This window comes from Actinia tenebrosa, unplaced genomic scaffold, assembly GCF_029948245.1.
Source record: "Actinia tenebrosa isolate PJP-AT-01 unplaced genomic scaffold, QUT_ActTen_1.0 PGA_scaffold6__47_contigs__length_16458017, whole genome shotgun sequence".
In the NCBI taxonomy this organism is placed as follows: Eukaryota; Metazoa; Cnidaria; class Anthozoa; order Actiniaria; family Actiniidae; genus Actinia; species Actinia tenebrosa.
This window is the reverse complement of record NW_028292583.1, coordinates 9,828,309-9,850,028: the sequence shown is the minus strand read 5'-3', so window position 1 is coordinate 9,850,028 and position 21,720 is coordinate 9,828,309. Positions and strand designations below refer to the sequence as shown.

Below are 21,720 nucleotides of genomic sequence, written 5' to 3'. Positions count from 1 at the left end.
TGAGGGTTTAATTTTGTTCATTCTGGCTTCAGTTTCATAAAATATTATCTTTGTATGAAAGAGAATTGTTTTTTTAAAAAAATTTCGTTGAGGATACTTGTCAGACTTTGATTTTCGTTCATGAGTATACACTAGTCAATATTGAAACCCTCTCTCCGAACTCCGAGACTGTGCTGGGACTTAAGATTCACATAGTAATCAATTTAGCACTTTCCCCCTCCGGTCTCCGGAGAAAAAATTGCTGTTAAAATTGTAAAATGCTAACGTTGAAAAATTATAATTCTGCCTGGCTTGATAAATGTAAAGCGTCTTTGATTATATCCGTATAGAAAGGACGCTATATAACCATAAATCATTATAAATCATCGTTATTTTTATACGACCCGAACAGCGTCTAAACATCTGGGTTTTAATTTTCCTCATAGTGTCATGTTGCAGGCGGGCATTAACGGCTATGAAAATAGATATTTAATCACCTTGGTAACCAGAAAAGAAAAAAGCAACAAGCGAACAAAGTAACGTTTATTAGTAGACGGCTAAAGTTCTTCAAATCTATAAAGATCTATATAAATTGATACAACTTTGCCAAGTGGCTGTTGAATATATACCTAGCGGTGTAGGGGAGAAGTCGCGATAATAGAGTTTTAGATTTACGTTCACGGCAAACGTGAAACGTCAGTTGACCATTTAAAAATTATTTTAAATAGCTTAAAAAGAATCGCAAAAAAGTCCAAGTAGTAGAAAAACAAAAGAATATTTGTCTTTGGTGAGAAGGTTTGTAAAAGGTAAAGTAAAATACAGGAAAACTATGAAAACATGGTCACGTTTGCCGTTTGCGGGGAGAAAAAAAGTCAATCTAAAACTCTCTAATGTGGACCTTCGAAACTAAAGTACTAAAACTTTAATAGGAAAGCTGTTAAAAAAACTGTTAGTCATTAACTTTTTTACTAATAATACCTTATTATTTACTAATAATACCTTATTGTTACGTAATCCCTCATGATCTGAGTCTTTATGCGTTGGCAACGCCGCTAGTATAAAGCAGCCGCGTCGTTACAGCAGATTGATCACTTGAATTTCTCGCCTGGTTGATCGAAGTTTTGGCTGAACTGAGCAAGCAAGACGAAGTTCAAGATGCAGTTCAAGGGAAGTGTAATTTTGCTTTTTCTCTTTGGCTGTTTTACTGTTGTCCATTCAAGTAAGTTTTAAGTGATTATTGATAAATTTGATCGTACGATTTTCTTATCTTAAATGACCGTATCAAATCCCTGTACTAGTCTTTTTTAAATAAAATATAGAAAATGCCAGTTTAGTTTTAAGATTGTGAATCGTGTAATTACGTCTTAAAACTGTATCCTGGTGTTTACTTAATTAAAACTAAGGTCAGGTCAGGGTAATGAACCGTAGTATCAACTCAGTTTACTCAACCCATTTGGTGTAGAAATATTTGACCATTTAAAAAAACACCAATTGTAAAGGTATACTTTATATGAAAGCTGAACGAAAGTCGAATCTTAAAAGTTGGCTTGCAAGACTCTTGCCCTTTAACAGAAAATTTTAAAGCGAGTTATTTACTAGGTATAGTTTCTGGAAGATCATGTTCGGCGTCAGGCGTTACCATTCTTCAGATTCTTAACAATAGGACGTTTGCATCAGCGTTATTTGACTTCCATTAGCATGAGATGCTTCGCAAATTTACTTTCTTATTAAAATTGGTATTTTCTCATGATAATAGCAAAACAGTTGGTGCTCTGAACAAAAAAAAAAGTGTGCAATGGATTTTTTGTAGTGGGAATCAAATGACGCCGTCATGCACAAGTCCGCTGTCGCAGTGATATGTGTATCCCCAAGTATTTTGTATCCCCGTACCCAGATCCCTAGTGATATGTGTATCCCCGTACCCAGATCCCTAGCGATACGTGTATCCCTGGTAGGGATACACATAACACTGGACAAGTATTCGATTACATAAATGAGAAAAAGAAATGCATGATCGATATTTTACCATCCATGCAATTGTGGAATTTTAGCCTGGAAAGGTAAGCAAGAGTTTGAGTTCCTACGCGATGGCCGGGCGCGGCACGGTATCGAAATCCGAGAAAAAACAAACTCCCCTTTGGACAACAAAATGATAGAAAGTTTTAATAATTCAAATATCAAGATAAAGAAGAAGAATAAAAACGTTTATAGTAACTATTGTGTTGAATTAGAAAGACTTAATACTTCTGAAAATGAAATATATAAGATTATTACATTCATATATATTTACCTCAATGCAAACAACCATGTGGCAACAAAATCAAAGCAAAATTACTAAGGCATATTAAGTCTCATATATTAAATGTGAAACTGATTTTATTTTATTTACAATACTGAGGCTTATTCTTATCCCTAGATTGAGAATGTATGTGTACTGTATACACGATATTGGATACAAGTTGGAACAATTATAAGCTTTTAATAAAGAACATGTAAAAGTAATGAAGAAGCTTAAGCCTAGCTCCAGTTACAATCATGAATTCATGCAGTTAATACATAACGCAAGAAGGAAAAGCAAGAATAACATGACATGTTTCATCTGAGATACGATGAATTATAAAGATCAACCCTGTGCACAGAAGCTGCACTTCCAGAGCATATTTTTTCTTCTGAAAACTCTGTCTGGTACTTGTTGGCATTCCTTGTGGTACCATTTTGCACAGCTTACGCACTCAACCATATCGTCTTTGCTTGAGTATGGAAGTCGGCAAGTACAGTATATTTGAATTTTCACAGTTTTCATTGGTCCAGTTGGAGAATTGCTTGAACTTGTGGAAACCGTGGGAAACATTTCCATGCTCTTATTTGTTAAACAATGCCACAGATGACTCCTGATATCTCTCCTCTTGAAGTTTAATGTTGACGGATCAACACCATTACATAAAGCAACTGCAAATGCAATTGAAAATACACCACAGTCAAAGCCATTGTTTTGCTGGGTTACTGGCTGCACTTGCAATATGATTTCATCAGAGGGAGTGTGTAGCAAGGAGGCAATCTGCTTTTTAGTGAACATTTTTATTCCATTGTATTTACTATCATAAATGTTTACAACATTTGGTTTTTCCAGGCCGATATTACTGGCACACAACCAGTGGTATGAATCAGTGTGAAGAATTTGTACAAATTCACCACATATCACATCAAATTGCACAACAATGCCTAGTGTTGTTGATTGCAGGCCCTGGATATGGGGATGTTTTTCTTTCAACAGATTTTGTGCTTTCCCAATGTGTATATCTGTCAAACATCCATTCTTTAAAATTGTTTCTCGATCACTGTCATCTATATGATATTCAGGATTTTTCATTTTGTGCTGTGACTCTTTGCTCATCTTTGTTACCCCTGTGATGATGCATTCCTCTTCCTCTGAAGTTTTAGTTCTTTTTGGCTTGGGGACATTGGTGGTGGTCTTGAGGTCTAGTGGCAGCTGACGCTTCTTTGGTTTTTTCTTTTTTTGACCAAACTTTAGATACTTAACAGTTTCACTGAGTGGGATACCTAAAACCTCTCTGGTCATACGTATGAAAGCCTCTGGAAAGAGAACTTTCAGTATGCACTCATTATTTGCAGCTGGAAAACTCAGACGCAGTTGGTCAAGCACAATATCGTGGTGTTCATCAGTGTACTTTCCAATATGGACATGGAATGGAAGGTCTTTATGTCGAAGCTCTGGTTTATCCTCACTTTTACCTGTCTGGTATAAGTCAAAACGCCAGTTTTTTCCATTGCCAGCCTCGATATCCTCAAGTTCCTTTTTTACTTTCATAAAAAGCTGGACTATATCACTTTCTTCTAGTGATTCAATTTTTTCATCCCATGAAGTGCCATCTGTTAGGGTGGAAATTTGACTGAACTTGGTGTCTGGTGGACTTGGGACTTGATGACTGGACTTAGTGGCTGGATTAGAGACTGGACTGGACTTAGTGGCTGGATTAGAGACTGGACTGGACTTAGTGGCTGGATTGGAGACTTGACTGGACTTAGTGGCTGGATTGGAGACTTGACTGGACTTAGTGGCTGGATTAGAGACTGGACTGGACTTAGTGGCTGGATTGGAGACTGGACTGGACTTAGTGGCTGGATTGGAGACTGGACTGGACTTAGTGGCTGGATTGGAGACTGGACTGGACTTAGTGGCTGGATTAGAGACTGGACTGGGTGTGGTAGTTGGTGGACTGGGGACTTGACTGGCCATGGTAGTTGGTGGACTGGGGACTTGACTGGCCATGGTAGTTGGTGGACTGGGGACTTGACTGGCCGTGGTAGTTGGTGGACAGGGGACTTGACTGGCCGTGGTAGTTGGTGGACTGGGGACTTGACTGGCCGTGGTAGCTGGTGGGCATGGGGTTATGTATGGCTTAAGCTGTTTAATGTTGATTTGATTTGCTATTTGCTTTCCATTACTATTAATGAGCCTACATACCCCTTTTTCAGTATTCAATTGCGAAACTATATAAGGCCCAAGCCATTGATCCTCCATCTTATGTCCCTTTTTTGTTTTTTGTATCATATTCCTCCTAAGCACCACATCCCCTGTTTTAAATGGACATTGCACTTTCCCTACCCTCTTCTGGTACTGTGCTTTTTGCTTTTCCTGGGCCACCTTTATATTGGTTTCTACCACAGGAAAAAGCTCTTCTTGCAGCTTGCAAATGGCTTCAATGTGTGAGGGAACTGCATCATTGCTATTTAATGTTTCAAGTATCTTATTGAGATCTGACTCTTGAAGATCCTTCTCTTGCTTTTCCACTTCCAATGGAAGCCTAGGATGTCTACCAAACATCATGTAAAAGGGACTGTATTTGGTGGTAGTAGACACATTGGTATTTATAGTAAATAGAGCACCTTCTACATACTCATCCCACATATCCTCTTTGTCATCCATTACTTTTCTCAATGTCCTGGAAAAAAAGTTGTGAGAAGAGTCTGTTTGATGATTTATCAGTCTAATTCGATCATATATTTGGATGTATTAGAAGACATGTTTGTTAAATATTGCACAGTTTATTTCATATTTTTTAGTACCTTTTAATGGACTGGTTTGTTCTTTCATCTAAACCATTTGATTGCGGATGATAAGGGGATGTTATTCTTTGTTTCACATTGAACTTGGAGAACAAGGATTCTGATACCTGAAAAGAATAAAAACATTTAAAATACATTGTGAAATTACAGATAATTTAACTTATAGGCCAATGTTTTGGTGCCTAGAGCAGTTGTTGGAAGGATGTGTGTGTGTGTGGAGAAATTTGGGAGGTAAGATGATAGACAAATAAATAGCAATAATATTAAACTTCATTTACAGATGGTGCCAATTTAGCTAGCATGGCTAATCATATATTGGGCCATATAAGAATAACCATGCTAAATTGGCACAATGTCATAGAAATGAAAATCATATTGGAACCCCTAATTAAAGTACAAACAATAAAAGTGTGCAAGATAAATTGTGCTTAATAATGCAAGATTCTATAATTGTTTTAATTAGCACTAATAAAATAGTACAAAGGATTGCTAATTTTAGTGTTTGTACTCTATGGGCCTGCGTTGTTCACAAAAAAAAAAAAAAAAAAAAACTCACTTGATTTACAAAATCTCTCCCTTGGTCAGAAATTATGTGTGCTGGAGCTCCATGTCTGCAGAAGGCAGAGTATAGGGCACGGGCCACACTGGAAGCACTTTTGTCTTGTAGGGGGTGTCCTTCAACATATTTCGTAAAGTAGTCGGTTAAGGTTAATAAGTATCTATTTCCCTTGTTCGATGTCTTTGTTGCTTGGATGAGATCAATTCCAACCAAGTACCATGCCTTCGAGACCACCTTTATAGGGTGCAGAACATCAAAGGTGGTTTTTGGTCCAGCAGAGGAATTACGCTGACAGCGATCACATTGCTGAATCTCAAGGAAATAGAGCACTTTTTTGAGAACCTTATAAATATAACAATGTTTAGGCTGCATTCATAATGCATGACGGGGGGAGGGGGGGGGGGGGGGAGGAGGGCAGGTGAAATTTGTTGGGTATCAGAAATTTTTTTAATGAGTTTTGGGGGGAATTCTGATTTTTTTTTGGAGACTGACATCCATAGTTTAGGAGGGATGTGACAATTTTTAGGCCTATTCTAGGAGGTTGCACATTTCCCCCCTTATTAGAAGGGGTATCATATATAATTTTCTTACTGTAAAAAATTCCTCAGCCCTCTCTGCCGTACATTATGAACGCAGCCTACAGTAGCAGTGGAATAAAGATTTGTGCCGATCCTGCTCAGTGGTTTCACCACGACGAAGTATTAACGAACCGAGAACAGAGGGAGCTCAACAGAGGAGGTGTCTAAAAGTGGGATTTATACATACCAGTTCGATTGTCTCCTTATAATAATTTGGCCAGTAGTAGCGATCCTTAATTTTTCTTACGGTGTTGTCCCTGCCAGCATGGCCAGCGAAATCAGATGAGTGGCATTCATTGAACACTCGCTGTTTCTCTTCTTCACGTATCACTATTCGTTTTTGTACTGAACCATCTTTCGCATTTTTGTCAAGATAGAACAGTATTTTGGACTGCTCTTCATATTCGTAATTCTTAGATGATCGTCGTAAAACAAGTTTTTCCTGCTTAGAATAATTTTGAGGATAAGTTTTATTTCTAAGATAATCTACAAGACTCGTATATTTTGAAGATTCCGTCTTTATTCTCCAGTTGATTGAGTTAATTTTCCCGCGAAATATCTTTCGCACTATGACATAAGGGGGAGGGGGTTGGGGGGATACAGATATCCCTGGACGGGATACACATATCACTAGGGATCTGGGTACGGGGATACATAATACTCGGGGATACACATATCACTGCGACACCGCTTCCTTTTCTCTCAACTGACAACAAACAAACTGAAACTACTCACTATTGTTCGTTGCTTTGGCAACTCGATCTTGTTTACTTTCAATCTGAAAAAAATGGCATCATAATCAAACTTTATTTTAATTTGAAGCATGTAAAAACTTGAAACCATCACTGCTATATTTCTCATTTTGATGCAGGATCTTATACGGTGTTGATTATTACTGGTTCGTCCGATACCAGCTCACGCGTGGAGATAAAATTCGTTGGTGACATTGGAACTTCCTCTGCACACATTCTTACCCCACGAGGAGGAACCTTTAAACGACTTAGGTACGAATCCTATCTGCTTGAATTTGTTCTGGCAGTGTTCTGGCAATACTTAATTAACGGTCATTCCACTCACACTCGTCGTACATGAGCTCATGGCCAGCGAAGCCACAAGCAGCCCAATCTCTTGTTCTGCTGTGTATTTGAATATTAACGGTAATATTTCGTAGCGTTTAAAGTTAGAACTTTTAAGAATAAAAACGACTTTCCTTGATAGCTTGTTGTATCTTCTGATGTCTCTCAAAATCAGCAAAACATACAAGCTATCAAGGAAAGCCTTTTTTTCCTTAAACGTACTAACTTTACACGAATACTACAACACAACAGAACAAGAGATTGGGTTGCCTGTGGCGAGGACTCTTCAGGCTTATTGCTTATGGTGAATATTTACCGATAATGAATTGTTAAATAAATCCACTCTTCTAGAATGATAACCCACATGTATAAGCCCCAACGATTATAAGCGATTACATTTTTACTATGTTTTTACGTTTCACTTGTTCAAAGTAAATCATTTTTCTTCGTTTCAGTAAATACGCGTTTCGCGGACTGAACGATCGTGATGTTGGCGAATTGAATGGCGTGGAAATCTACCTTCATTTTGGGTCGTCATCCTCATGGCCAATTAAAAAGGTACTTTACACTTAGTCCAATAAAGTTGAAAAGCTACAAAGCTGAGACCGAAAAGGATTATGGGTAGACAGGGTAAATTTTACGAGTTTCAACCGCTTGATAACTGTTGATGGACTTGCACATCTTAACAGTTACAGTCTCGCCTCTTGTGAACATCCTCAAGCTGCAATTCGTATCAAAACACGTTTTTACTTGTTTTAGATATGAAGAGTAGGTCTCTGTAAGACTCAAGCAAAGTGGGAAATGAAATTTTTTGACCACCCTTGAAATTTGGTGTGTGAGTAGGCCTTTATATGGGATTCACAAAAACAACAACAATTTGGTCACCAAATGTATTGTTGCCATGGAAACGGCCAGTGTTTTATAAGACCTTAATTTCCAATTTTTGGAATAAATTAAACCCACTCGAAGGTAAAATTCAATGCTGTGTTTCTCATACATGTTAAACTTAATTTCCTTAAAACTTTCGTCAATTATAAAGTATCTTTTCTAGTTTAGAAAAATACCAATTATTGTTAGTTTGTTATTTTGTACATGAAATATTCGTGCCTTCAAGTAACCGATGTATCAACTGTTTTAGCAACAAGATAAAATGGTCAAAATGTTTTTTGGTCGTTCTCCAAAAGTATTGCATTTCTAATATAGAGGCTTGGTGGGAAGTTTTCTGAAACATTGAAGTTACCAAATCGTGCAAAATCTCTGCGGGTACAATCATCTTTAGTCCTTGGATAGTCAAATTATAAGGCCTAAAATTCAAAATGTCCTAAATTCAACCATATCAAAGCTTCGAAAATTAGCACCAAAAAGATGCCAATACGCTAAACAAGTATTAGAGGTTGAAGGATAAAACCTAAATAACAAAATCCTAGCAAAAAAAAATAATGTCCTAGTCTGCAAACACGGTAAAAGAATTTTTTATTCAAAGTAAACAATGGGTTATTTGCAATTTTCGTCATTTTCAACCTACCTTTATCGTTTCATTGTGACTTTTGTGGCGCTCAACTTTCCAAATTTTCACAAGGAAATGTTTCTTGGAGACTCAATAAGCATTTAGAGAACTAACCTTGGTCGTAAAGAGCTAAAATCCAAGCAATAATTAAGTGGTTCTATAAAGGATTACAACAGAATACACAAGTCATCGAATTCTCGTTCGAAGCAATACAGCATTTATAGTTTCTTCGAGCTTCAAAATTCCTGCATTTCGTGACAGAATTACCTGTAAGCTGTTATTTAACATATATGCTGAACTTTTGAAGGCTACAAAGTAAAAAAATATGCTTATTTTGAGAATATTTGAAAGAAAGAATTCTTGATCTAAAGTTGTTGTTCTCATTTTCAACCGCTGACCGGAAGTTTGGAAAAATGAACGAGACAGATTTTGTGGTGACCAGACATCTTCAAACATTCGGCCTTAGCAAATGTACTCACTTAGTCAATGAATCCGATTTATTACTCTGCCGCGCAGGTAAGTATAATTACAGGTATTTCATGTTCAGCCATTCGTAAATGACTATAATTTGTGTTATGTCATTTATCGACCTTATTCTTTTCTACAATAATTAAAGGGGGACCATCACGAAAATCATCCAAATTTTAATTCTGCTGAAACCTTTACTAGAATAACCCTTACAGGTCTAATAATCACTGGTTAAAGTTTTTTTCTGATATTTGGGTGGGAAGTATTATATTTTACCAATTTTTATAGGAGTCTGTGACGTCATACACTCAACACTAAACATTGCTCCATACATTTCTTTGTAGTTTGTAGTCAAAATTTCCGCTAGTTTTATACTCAGTCTAACCACAAGTTCGAAAGTTAAGTTTTCAGCGGACCTTTGTGTTCAATAGAAAAAGAGTAAAACATGAAATTATTTACAAAGAAATGTATGGAGCGATGTTTGGTGTTGAGTGTATGACGTCACAGACACCTATGAAAATTCATAAAAATATAATACTTCCCATTGGAATATTAAAATAATAATTTAACCAGCGATTATTAAACCCTTAAAGATTATTCGATTGATGCTTTTGTCAAATTAAATTTCGGAGGATTTTCATGTTAGTCCCCCTTTAAACTTAATAATTTAGTTTCGAATTTCTATTTTGACAAGTTTATGTGAAAATAGTTGTAGGAACAAAGTTTTTAGTAGCGGAAGAGGAGGTATATCTTGTGATAAAGTATTTTAAAAAAACCAACAAGTTATTCGAAGCATGCATGCCGACTACCTTGACGATCTTTCACTTCTGTTTTCACTGCGCTCTTGTCAAGAATTTATTCTTCGCATGCTGGTATATAATTGCCGTGCAAGTCATGGGCGGATCCAGGATTTTTCCTATTGGGGGAGACACCATCCAGGATTTTCGTTTTAGGAGGGAGTGCACCCTTTGCTTACAAACTCAAACCCCAATAATGCAGTAGATAACAGCTCATCTAGGGATCTAGGGGGAAGGGAAACAAAATCCCCATGCACCCCTCCCCTAGATCTGCCGTTGCGAGTTAACCCCGCAACAGGATTTTTTGACATATCACTGAAAGATTCTAATAAATTTGTATATGCAACCACCATCGTGATAAGCTTGGAATTTACTGGAGAGGATGTCTCTCGAATTGTCAGGTCCAATCAGAGAAAATCATCAGTTTCCAAACTTCCGGTCAGCGAATTGTACACATAAGATTGAATGTTGTAATATGTGAGTTAAAATGGGTCATATTTGGCTGAACATGAAATACCTGTAATTATACTTACCTGCGCGGCAGAGTAATAAATCGGATTCATTGACTAAGTGAGTACATTTGCTAAGGCCGAATGTTTGAAGATGTCTGGTCACCACAAAATCTGTCTCGTTCATTTTTCCAAACTTCCGGTCAGCGGTTGAAAATGAGAACAACAACTTTAGATCAAGAATTCTTTCTTTCAAATATTCTCAAAATAAGCATATTTTTTTACTTTGTAGCCTTCAAAAGTTCAGCATATATGTTAAATAACAGCTTACAGGTAATTCTGTCACGAAATGCAGGAATTTTGAAGCTCGAAGAAACTATAAATGCTGTATTGCTTCGAACGAGAATTCGATGACTTGTGTATTCTGTTGTAATCCTTTATAGAACCACTTAATTATTGCTTGGATTTTAGCTCTTTACGACCAAGGTTAGTTCTCTAAATGCTTATTGAGTCTCCAAGAAACATTTCCTTGTGAAAATTTGGAAAGTTGAGCGCCACAAAAGTCACAATGAAACGATAAAGGTAGGTTGAAAATGACGAAAATTGCAAATAACCCATTGTTTACTTTGAATAAAAAATTCTTTTACCGTGTTTGCAGACTAGGACATTATTTTTTTTTGCTAGGATTTTGTTATTTAGGTTTTATCCTTCAACCTCTAATACTTGTTTAGCGTATTGGCATCTTTTTGGTGCTAATTTTCGAAGCTTTGATATGGTTGAATTTAGGACATTTTGAATTTTAGGCCTTATAATTTGACTATCCAAGGACTAAAGATGATTGTACCCGCAGAGATTTTGCACGATTTGGTAACTTCAATGTTTCAGAAAACTTCCCACCAAGCCTCTATATTAGAAATGCAATACTTTTGGAGAACGACCAAAAAACATTTTGACCATTTTATCTTGTTGCTAAAACAGTTGATACATCGGTTACTTGAAGGCACGAATATTTCATGTACAAAATAACAAACTAACAATAATTGGTATTTTTCTAAACTAGAAAAGATACTTTATAATTGACGAAAGTTTTAAGGAAATTAAGTTTAACATGTATGAGAAACACAGCATTGAATTTTACCTTCGAGTGGGTTTAATTTATTCCAAAAATTGGAAATTAAGGTCTTATAAAACACTGGCCGTTTCCATGGCAACAATACATTTGGTGACCAAATTGTTGTTGTTTTTGTGAATCCCATATAAAGGCCTACTCACACACCAAATTTCAAGGGTGGTCAAAAAATTTCATTTCCCACTTTGCTTGAGTCTTACAGAGACCTACTCTGAAAAGTGTCCTTATAATCGTCGGTGATCACAGCTGCGTAGCGGCGCTTTGGGGACTTCTCTTCCCTCCTTCCCAGTCCCTCTCCCCAAAGCGCCACTGCGCAGGCTATCTATAGGCTAATAACTTTATTTTCTGTAACAGGTACTAGTCGTTTCCAATGGTCGTCGTTATGTGTTTGTGAACTATCAAGGAGACATCTATCCAGGCAAATGGACCTACATTAGAGGCAAGTGCACTAAAAATAATGCCAACACGATGTCATTAGCCATTCCAAGGTTGAGGGGAAAACTGTGTCGAGTTGCGATAAGCCTGAAGCTTGATGACGTTTTAATCCCGACTCTATACCATAATAGTTTTTAAAATTCTTTCATATTAAAATTTTTGATTCTTTAGAGAATAAAGGAACAAAAGTCATAATTAAAGAACAAAAGCAGTGTGAAAAGGATTATGGTCTAGAGACGAGGATAAAACGTCATCTCGCTTCAGGCTTATTGAAGTGCATCGTGTGGCTGTTTTAGGGGAGGAAATAGACGCCATCTTGAAAATATGTTGTTGGATTTAGTCGGTGCTTTTGATTTATCAACGGTCGCTGCGTTTTGTCGTTTTTTTCTTAGTTTCTTTTTTCTTTTTCGTTCTTTTTAGAATGATTTACAGTGGAACTACTATAACTGGGGCCACATAGACAGCGAGAACCAAATAAATTGTAGAATAAAAACAATACATTCCAACTTTGGGTAGTGGAGCCAATCAAAAACCAGCAGAAAACAATTATTCGAGTACCCCAAGTTGGAATGTATTGTTTTCATTCTACATTTTAATTGGCTCGCTGTCTAAGTTTTATCTATGTTATATTTGTTTATGGTTTTAGCCAATTGTCCTTTTGGATTCAAGAAAGCTTCAGATGGAAGTTGCGTAGGTAAGATAATGCATGGTGAAATCAATTACTCTATCTGGTATATATTACAGTGGATCTAGGGATGGCGTTTGGCTGAGATGGAGCTTCGTATTGAAATAAAAAAAATTGCATGGAAAATACGAAAATACAATTAATTAAATCGTTGAGTCGAAAAAAGATTGAAATTTTAGAATATTTTCGTAGGAACAGCTTTTTCAATATTCTTATTGAATATCTTACAGATAACAACGAGTGCCTTCTGGCAAACGGTGGCTGTGAAACATTCTGCCATAACAACGTTGGCAGCTACACATGCAGTTGTCGCAGTGGCTTTGAGTTGTACAACAAGCTGAGATGTCGAGGTAGGAAAAGTTATTCAAATGGATGATATTTTCTGTGAACTGCGTGCTGATCCATAGATATATAAGCTCTTTATGGCTCCGACGAAAATTATTGTAGTACAACTGACGACGGCAGGAAATGAAACTAATTTACACTAGTGGGATAATTATTTAGTATATTATAAAATTATGAATAATTAATGAGAAAAACACAACAGAATTCGAATCAGTTACTCTTTATCAGTTACTTATTATATCTGAGATACAGAATCGTCGTCATTTAAATTCAACTTTAACCAAAATGCATTTCTCGGTCACACAAAAAAATAGGAGAACTCGAAATCATACTCCTAGACAATTGACATGCAATATATAATCTTCGCGTCTCATCTGTTTTGGCTTCACAACGGCTCGTCCCTGTAAATGCTCATACAAATCGGCCGCTCGTATTCACTTCAAGGATGAATATCGTACTGACGTATCTCGGGAAGGCGCGGCGATATAACTGACTTTGATCTGATGTATTTTTAGATATTGATGAGTGCGCACGTAAAACAGACGTCTGTGATGATCAATCTACAACCTGCTATAACTATCAGGGAATCTATGAATGTCGTTGCAAGAAAGGATTCAAATACATACCCAACAACAAAAGACGGTGTGAACGTAAGTGGACTCGTTACTCAATGGATAAAGCCACCTTTAGAGCTTATATCATATATTTAGTCTCTCCATTTCTAATGTTCATTGTGTCGGCATCTTTCGAAAACAAAGTGTACTCATCGGTGCGATCGCGGCGCAAGTCAACGGTTAATAAGAAAATAAAGAGCAACCATGAAAGAAAATTTTTTTCAAATGTAGATTTTGAGTTTATGATATCAAAGTATTTATCGCCTCAAGATGGTAAATCGGTTCAGTTAAAGTGATATTAATGAATACGAAGAGCAAACGAGTGAGATGTGAGACGTTCATAAAGTGTGAACAGTGCGAGCTCTTTTAACAAGTTAACTGTTCATCGATACTATGCCGTAAAATAACTTTTTAAAATGTATTGCAGTTATTACATGCCACCCAGTATTCGAGTCGCAAGGTACTTTGGTAAGTCCCAGTGAATGCTTGGTAAAAATGGAAGGAAAGTTGGAGACAAATGTACATTTAGCTGTAAAGCAGGATACTTCCTGCCAGATCCAAGCAAGAATACCATGACGTGTTTGGATACTTCCGGCTGGGATATGGCCCTAATTTACTGTAGACGTGAGTACCTTTGGTATTGTTTCATTCATTTTTTGATATCGTCAAATAGTCACTGCATGACTCAGTTGAAAATGTGAATCCCGAGGGAATGTGAATCTTTGCATCGTAAAACCAAGTACTTATTAACATCTTTGAACGTAAAGTCTTTGGTCTTATCTTTCTTATATCGGTATAAGAGGGGTTAAGAAATCGATTACGGTTGATATACCTTGTGCGCAATGATAGCATCTTTGATCTGGCCATGCCACTAACCAAGCCTTTTCTTTATTTAATTATTTAATTGGAAAAAGCGAGATTAATAAATCCTTATCTAGTAACGTATTCAGAAGAGTGAAGGTAGCGCATCTTTGGTCCAAGGCAAGCCATTGAACAAGGCTTGTCATAAGGACTACCCATATCCGTAGCGTATTGCCGTCCGGTACAACAATCTGGCCTTTGCCTGAAAGCTTGCACTATAGGCGCTTTTTTCCAGATACTCTTCAGATATGGCTGAAGAGGTCAAAGAAAGAAATATCAATACCTTTTGTGTTTTGTTGTATGTTTTCAGCAAAAAGATGTCCAAGTCTTACCCCACCAGCCAATGGATACGTCTATCCACCATTCTGTAGCACTACTGGCAACACCTTTAAGCAATCTTGCTATTATCAGTGCAACAAAGGCTATACCCTGAAAAATGATCAGAATTCTGAAATAGTTTGTACAAAAAGTGGTGCTTGGAGTAACAGCACTCCAGCGACTTGTGTCAAAGGTTAGAAAAGTAATGATGCATTCTTCAATCACTTTTCCTGGCTTGTCGTGATCAAGATCACGAAAAGTAGCTTTGTTAAACGAAAACATTTTGGCGATCTAGAGGTCTATTTACCCGGACGAGAAGGGATGCTGGAACTGGAAAAAGAGGTTGTAAAAAGAAAATAATCGAGTCTTTCATTGCGTTTCTTTCAGTATTTGTTAAACCTTGGATCAACTGTCCAACATCAGTCATGGTTACATTAGCCCCGAACGCTTCTCATGCTGACGTCACAGCCTTGCTTTCAAAGCCAAGGAGCAATGTTGATGACGTTAAAATGTTTCCAGAAAAATATCGAACGAGTCTTGTGTTCCCAGCTGGTACAACTAAGCTGACCTACAAAGCTACCAACAAAAATGGTGACTTTGCACAGTGCACTACAAATATCATCATTGAAGGTATAAACTCCCCTAGAGTCAACTCCCCATAAAGCACGCTACGCCACCCGTGCTTCCCCCTTTAGGGAAGCACGGGTGGCTTAGCGGTAAGAGCGCTTGCCTCTCACCAATGCGACCCGGGCTCGAGTCCTGCCGGGCTCCATGTCGTATGTGAGTAGACTTGCCTGATGGTTTTCTCCCTGTGCTTCGAGGGTTTTCCGGTTTTTCCTTCCTCCGTAAAAATCAAGTTCTAAATTCCAATTGGAATCTAGTGGAAGAAGAGCCACTCAGTGGAATCCACTGTTAATCCCATAATCATCATCATCATCATCATCATCATCATTATTATATGTATTTTAAATAAAGCTAAACATCATCGCAAAACGTTTCTGAGGGGGAGAAACAAACGCTAAAGATAAAAGCTATCTACTTGATCATGAGTCTCCTAAATTAAGATTCGGACCCACGAATCTAGCACGACTTCTTGAGGGCAAAAAGAAGGTTTTCAAGAAACATTATCACTGAGTCAGTGATCTCACATTTCCTGATACATGCTGAAAGGGACGGGGGCAAACTACCATAGATGCATGCCACTTTCTTTGTCAATGTCTGTGACTGTTTTAAAAAATTGAAAACTGGCAGTGAGTACTGAAGAGAGTTTGAGCGGTCCTACTACATTCGTTTTTAAACGATGCTTGATACATTGATTAAAGCCATGATTATTCATACTATATCATTTCAGATAAAGAACCTCCAAAGGTTGTCTACTGTCCACCAAATATTTACAAAGTTGTTAATGGACAAAGTACACAGGTGTCATGGACTCTTCCCAAGTTCTCTGATAACGTCGGAGTAACTAAAGTAACTTCAACTCACAATCCGGGCGACACTTTCAAGGTTGGTCCTCAATGGATTGTCTATTACACCGCAAGCGATGCTGCTGGAAACAGGATTCAGTGTATATTTGATGTCGCGGTCAAAAGTAAGTCGCTTTAGTGTTTGTACACAAGTATAGCCACGTTGTCATTCCGACAGATGACTTTCGTTAAATAGCACCCTAGATGCTGTCTCCGTCTAATAAAAGATGATGCCAGGACAGATACGAATATTAGTGCCTCTTCCTTTCAACCTTGATTGGAGAAAAACTTCCATATTAAAGCTTATTGAAGTTATTTTCATTTTATTTGCAGAGGCCGTTTGTCCAAACCCTCCAGCACCAGATGGGGGTACGATAAGCGTTCATGAGTTCAACGGCTATAAATATGCCACTATCAAGTGTAACTCAGGCAAACAACTGTTCATTGGAATGCCGACAATCAATTGTCACAAAGACACTCTCAAATGGGATCCAGTACCTGATTGTGTTGGTATGACCTTACGATGAATTTAGAAAATGAGCCTTGGTTTATGGGTTAAACTGTTGTAAATTAATTAGAGGCAAAATGAAGCAAAACTGACTGTTTCTTTTCCACCAATATTGTTTTGTTGGGATAGATTCTGTACCAATGCCTTCCTCTGGTATCTGTGATCAAGGCTATGTCAAAAAAGGAGGAATACATAGTCAAAATATCTGTGGTAAGTTTTATTAAGTCTTGACTAATTTGTTACCCAAGAGACACAAGACATATCTTATTCTATAAACCTCTTTCAAATCAGCCGACCAACCAAAAGAACCTGTTGAACTTAAACAAATTGCAATAGCGCGAACTTTGTTCGAATTCCAAACCCTGAGTGTCACTTATCGAATGGAAAGACCAAGGCCTGATCGATTTTGATGCTTCGATTGCTTACTAATAAATCGTCATTGATTTTTTTAATGAATTTCAGTAAAGTGTCCTCGTGGCTACGCATATGATACTGTCGCGAAAAACTGCACCAAGTGTCCCAAAGGACAGTACAGTGATAGAGAAAGCAGCTTATCATGTACCCCATGTCCACTTAACCAAGGAACATTAACAGACGGTGCTAAGGCGTGTTTGCGTAAGTATCAGCCAAAAATTAAAGGGTGATGCTATCTGTCCATCTGTATCCAGTCAAGACTTAGTAGTTTTAAAGTAATAAAAAAACACCTATCTAAGTACTAAGCTCGCTGAGCTTGATGACTCAGTCTCTTTAAAGCCGTTTTCCCCCACACACTGTGCCATGGTTTTAGAAATAAAAACACAATGGTCGCGAAAAAAATGTACCAGATAGACTAGTATATTTTAACCTTAAAAGCAATGAGCGATGCACATAGTGCTGTAGATACGGTCTGTAAAAGGCTGCCTAGTCTCTGCCATGATGCCTTTGGTCTGTTTAATAAGTACAGGTTACGGGCGTTTAGTTTCCGCCTTAATTGCCATGATGTCCGAAGACCTTACGACGTCTCAGTTTGTTTGGATGTCTTGGGTCATAGCAAAGTTCATGTATTTTGGAATTAATTAGCTATTTTGCTTAGTAGACATGATTTCGATCCTATGGATTCATATCTGTCAAAGGAAATTTTTCCTTTCCCAAATTATTGTAGAAATGGAAGTCTTCTTTGGAACTTCAATAAAGATCCGTGCAAACGAGGAAAAAGCTTTACGAACAAACATAGGTGAAAAGCTTATAAACTTTCTTAATTTTACAGATAAATGTTCTCCAGGTCAAGCATCAGCAAATGGATTTGAAAATTATCAATGCCAATTTTGCAGAAAAGGATTTTACGAGGATCGTTATGGATCTACTGCATGCAAAGCTTGTCCGAGTGGACTCTCGACTCTTTCGGTTGGAGCAAGTCATCTGAACGACTGCGGAGGTTAATTAAGTTCTGTTCACATTGTACATATCATAATATAATGTTTACTACAACGAACACTGTCAGTAATGAAGCCTGGAAAACTTCGCAGATCTGATAACAAGACTTGGTGTTTTGCTCTCTATAATGAAAATTGGGAATGAGGGAAACGGAATGAAAAAGTGTTGAAAGTGTACGATAGGGGTATCTGGTTGAAGATGTGATAGGGATAAGGAATAAGAAGGGGGAAAAGGAAATAAAGAAGGAATGAAAGGAGCTAAGAGAGAGAGAAAAGACAAGACAAAGGTTAAGGAGGTAATCAAGAGAATTAGAGGAGGTACTAAAGTGGTAGTCGTTTGATCAAGAGAAAGTGATGGTTGTAAACATGAATACAGATATTCCTTCTCTTAAATCATTTTCTCTTCAGTGCTCTACTTGCACTAGAATGGAGGGAAAGTAGTACAGATAAGGTGTATTGATAATATCAATTGTATCCTACAGTACGACCAAGTTTCACTGAGTTTGTAGTTCAACCCAATAATGTGACTGAGGGAAACCAAGTCGACATCATCTGCAAAGGAACTGGTGTACTTGCACCGTCGTTTAGCATCAAGAAGGTTGTGCCTACACTAGGTCAGTATAGACGTTTGTGATACCAGTTGACAAGAAAACCTAAAGATGATAAAGCAATAATTCTTCTCCACTATTAAAAACATTGTTAGAATTGACAAGTGGCGATTAAAACTTTAAGGATGGCTCTTGCCGGCTTTGTCTTGTTTTTAATTTTCATATAGTAAAAAAAGTTACATAAAAATTATTTTAGAAATTTAAGTTAAGTTGTCGCTGGTGCCCTCAATTGTAATATAAGATACTCTTAGTCCAACTACAGCGGCAACAAAAGCAGCAGAAGCCGGTATCAACAACGAAAAACGAGGTCAAAGACTACGGAACAACGACTGAGCAGCAATGAGTAACAGATATTATAGTCAGTACACTCTATTGCCTTAACACAGTTGCTGCATTTGGGTCAGTTTCTATACACATTGTACATGTGCTGAAATAAATGAAACGACTTGAAACAACTGTTTGAAGGCGCAATATAGCGCAACTCTAATATCTGCTATTACAAGGAAAAAATCTAAGATCTATTTATTTATCAAGCTATTTTAATATAAAATATTTTCCAGGTTACGTTTAATCGATGAAGTTAAAAGCACTGATAATGTTTACAAAAGTGTTTTGAAATTTCGAGGCATGGAAGGATCCAGAAAGTTTTGAGAGGTGTTCCAAACGTATACCGATCAAATCTTTTCATCCTTCACTCCCCGCGCCCCTCCCCTGGAGGTATTAGACTAGCTACTAATCCTCGCTCGATCAAATTGACCACAGGCCACTGCTCGCAGTCTAAACTTGTACTTTTGCTTTTAACCAGACGGAATTGGTGGACCAGTGATGAAGTCGATGATCCTTGACGATTCTCGTAAAGTCCTTGGTTTACGCTACACAATCACTAAAACAACCGTACATGATGCTGGCTCCTATGAGTGTGAGATACAAAACAAGTTTGGCAAAAGTGAGAACTATGTCTCTCTTCGTGTGAAGCTTAATACATCCTAGGATCGAGTATGATCGAGTTCAGGACTTTTCTATAAATGATATATCCCAGTATATATTTATAGTAGCCGTGATCTGGACGAAATGTTTCTCAGTGAACTTAAACATAATAAACAATCTGGACTATATCAGGAGTGTGTTGTCATTATATCATTTTCCATGACTGCAAATTCTTGCATTGTGCATTTTATCAAACCACAATAAATAGTTCATAACACAACATGACAGAAGTAACAAAAATTATAGTACTTCATGTTTACATGTTTCCAAAATTAGAAAGCCTTCTTCGTCGTAGAGTTGGAAAGCCTTTACAAAGAATCCTCATATTCATTAATAATTTATGAGCAAACCAGCCAATAAATGGGCTATTTTTTGGGTCGTATGATGTTACTTGAAACCTGGTAAATTCCTATGAAAGGACTGAATTAATTTTGTTCAAATCCTTGGACAGGATCAAAATTAGTTCAGTTCAGGGACATATTTGTCCCTTAAGTCTTTCAATCCTAAACAAATAACCTCCCGAAACATTAATGAGTATGAAAATTCATTTCAAATCGGACTGGACGGGATTTCAAGTCCTTGCAATTAGTTCCAGTCCCCCGCTGTGCCTGGGACTGCAACTAATTACGGGGACTTGAAATCCCGTCCAGTCTTCATTGTCGGTTTTGAAATATTACTTGAAGATTTGCCGATGAGCACTTCCAATAACTAAATACACCCCCCTCCTAACAAATCTCAAATACACCCCCCAAACACACCGGCACAAGTTCATGTTTAAGTTCCACGTCAACTTTGATATTGAAAACAAACCATAGCAGTAATTTAATAATATTTTGAAATTACAGCTGTTCCTGGCTGTATTTTTTATAATTTTCTCTTTTGTGCTAATTTAAGAAAAACATTTCAATATTCCGAATAAACATTTCAATAATAGCAAAGATTCTAATATATTCTTTGGGATGGAACAGTAAACGTGGGTAAAGTAAACAGAATATGGAATATTCCTTTTTTTTTTATTTAAACGACTATTTTTTTTCAAATTTCTATAGAACCTTTTTCGTTTTATCGCCATTTAAATCGAGAACTAGGTTACAACATGACTGTTGAGGCACTAAAAGTACAATAACGCTGACTGCTTTATGGTTTCCAAACTGTCCCCAGTTGCTCAAACATGAGGGTTTTTGAGTGTTTTATTGTCCTTGTCGAGAGCTACTTTTTGTTGCTAAGGTTACAACGTGACTGTTGAACCACTGAAAAGTACAAACGCGACTAATATACGGCTTCCAAACTGTCTCCAGGTGTTCAAACATGGTTGCTTGACAAATAATGACTTGCAGATTGTTTTCAAAACTTAAAAACTATTATGATGTAAAAATTAAACAAAGCTGAAGTTTGTGATGGTTTTGAAATTAATTTCTGGTCTTCTACAACCCAGTTTTCTTTTATCCAGGGAGCGTACCACTTTCAAGCAGTCCCGATTTTATAAAAAGGAAAGAAAAAAAAAAAAAAAATGTAAACTTAATCTGTAAACGAATGAAAGAGAAATTTTATTTTTTGAGTTTTTAATTATTATTATTATTATTATTTTTAACTAGACCTCGCCTGCAATATAGTACGAGTAGGCTGGCACCCAAAACAGCATGGCCGATTGCAATGGACCCAAGAGAAGAAAAGAAAAATTCGAAAAAGAAATATTAGAAAAGGAAAAAAAACTACAGTATTAATAAACCAAGTCATTATCTAAAAGTTTAGTTTTCCTAAGCTGTGTAATTTTTAGTGCAAATATTTTGATCCAATTTACATAAAGTAAGGGAAGGGGAGAGCAAACATGACCTCCTAAAGTTGATGTTT

General features: G+C 37.1%; 1 protein-coding gene and 1 long non-coding RNA gene across 2 annotated transcripts in view; one reads left to right on the top strand and one right to left on the bottom strand.

Moving 5' to 3' along the window:
* Positions 1-21,720, bottom strand: part of LOC116291847 (uncharacterized) — a 33,897-nt gene that overhangs the window by 3,866 nt on the left and 8,311 nt on the right. The window contains exon 2 of the long non-coding RNA XR_004196615.2: positions 6,940-6,982. This is a non-coding gene — a long non-coding RNA (uncharacterized LOC116291847). The remainder of the gene's footprint in view (positions 1-6,939; positions 6,983-21,720) is intronic.
* Positions 1,049-20,000, top strand: LOC116291845 (sushi, von Willebrand factor type A, EGF and pentraxin domain-containing protein 1). The gene is given in 18 exon segments (XM_031699058.2): positions 1,049-1,198; positions 7,076-7,208; positions 7,736-7,838; positions 11,985-12,069; positions 12,712-12,759; positions 12,981-13,100; positions 13,611-13,745; positions 14,137-14,196; positions 14,199-14,333; positions 14,881-15,081; positions 15,276-15,518; positions 16,240-16,479; positions 16,688-16,864; positions 16,992-17,072; positions 17,325-17,477; positions 18,109-18,276; positions 18,757-18,888; positions 19,688-20,000. Coding segments are annotated over 18 exon segments (2,463 nt in total). The 5' UTR covers positions 1,049-1,134; the 3' UTR covers positions 19,873-20,000.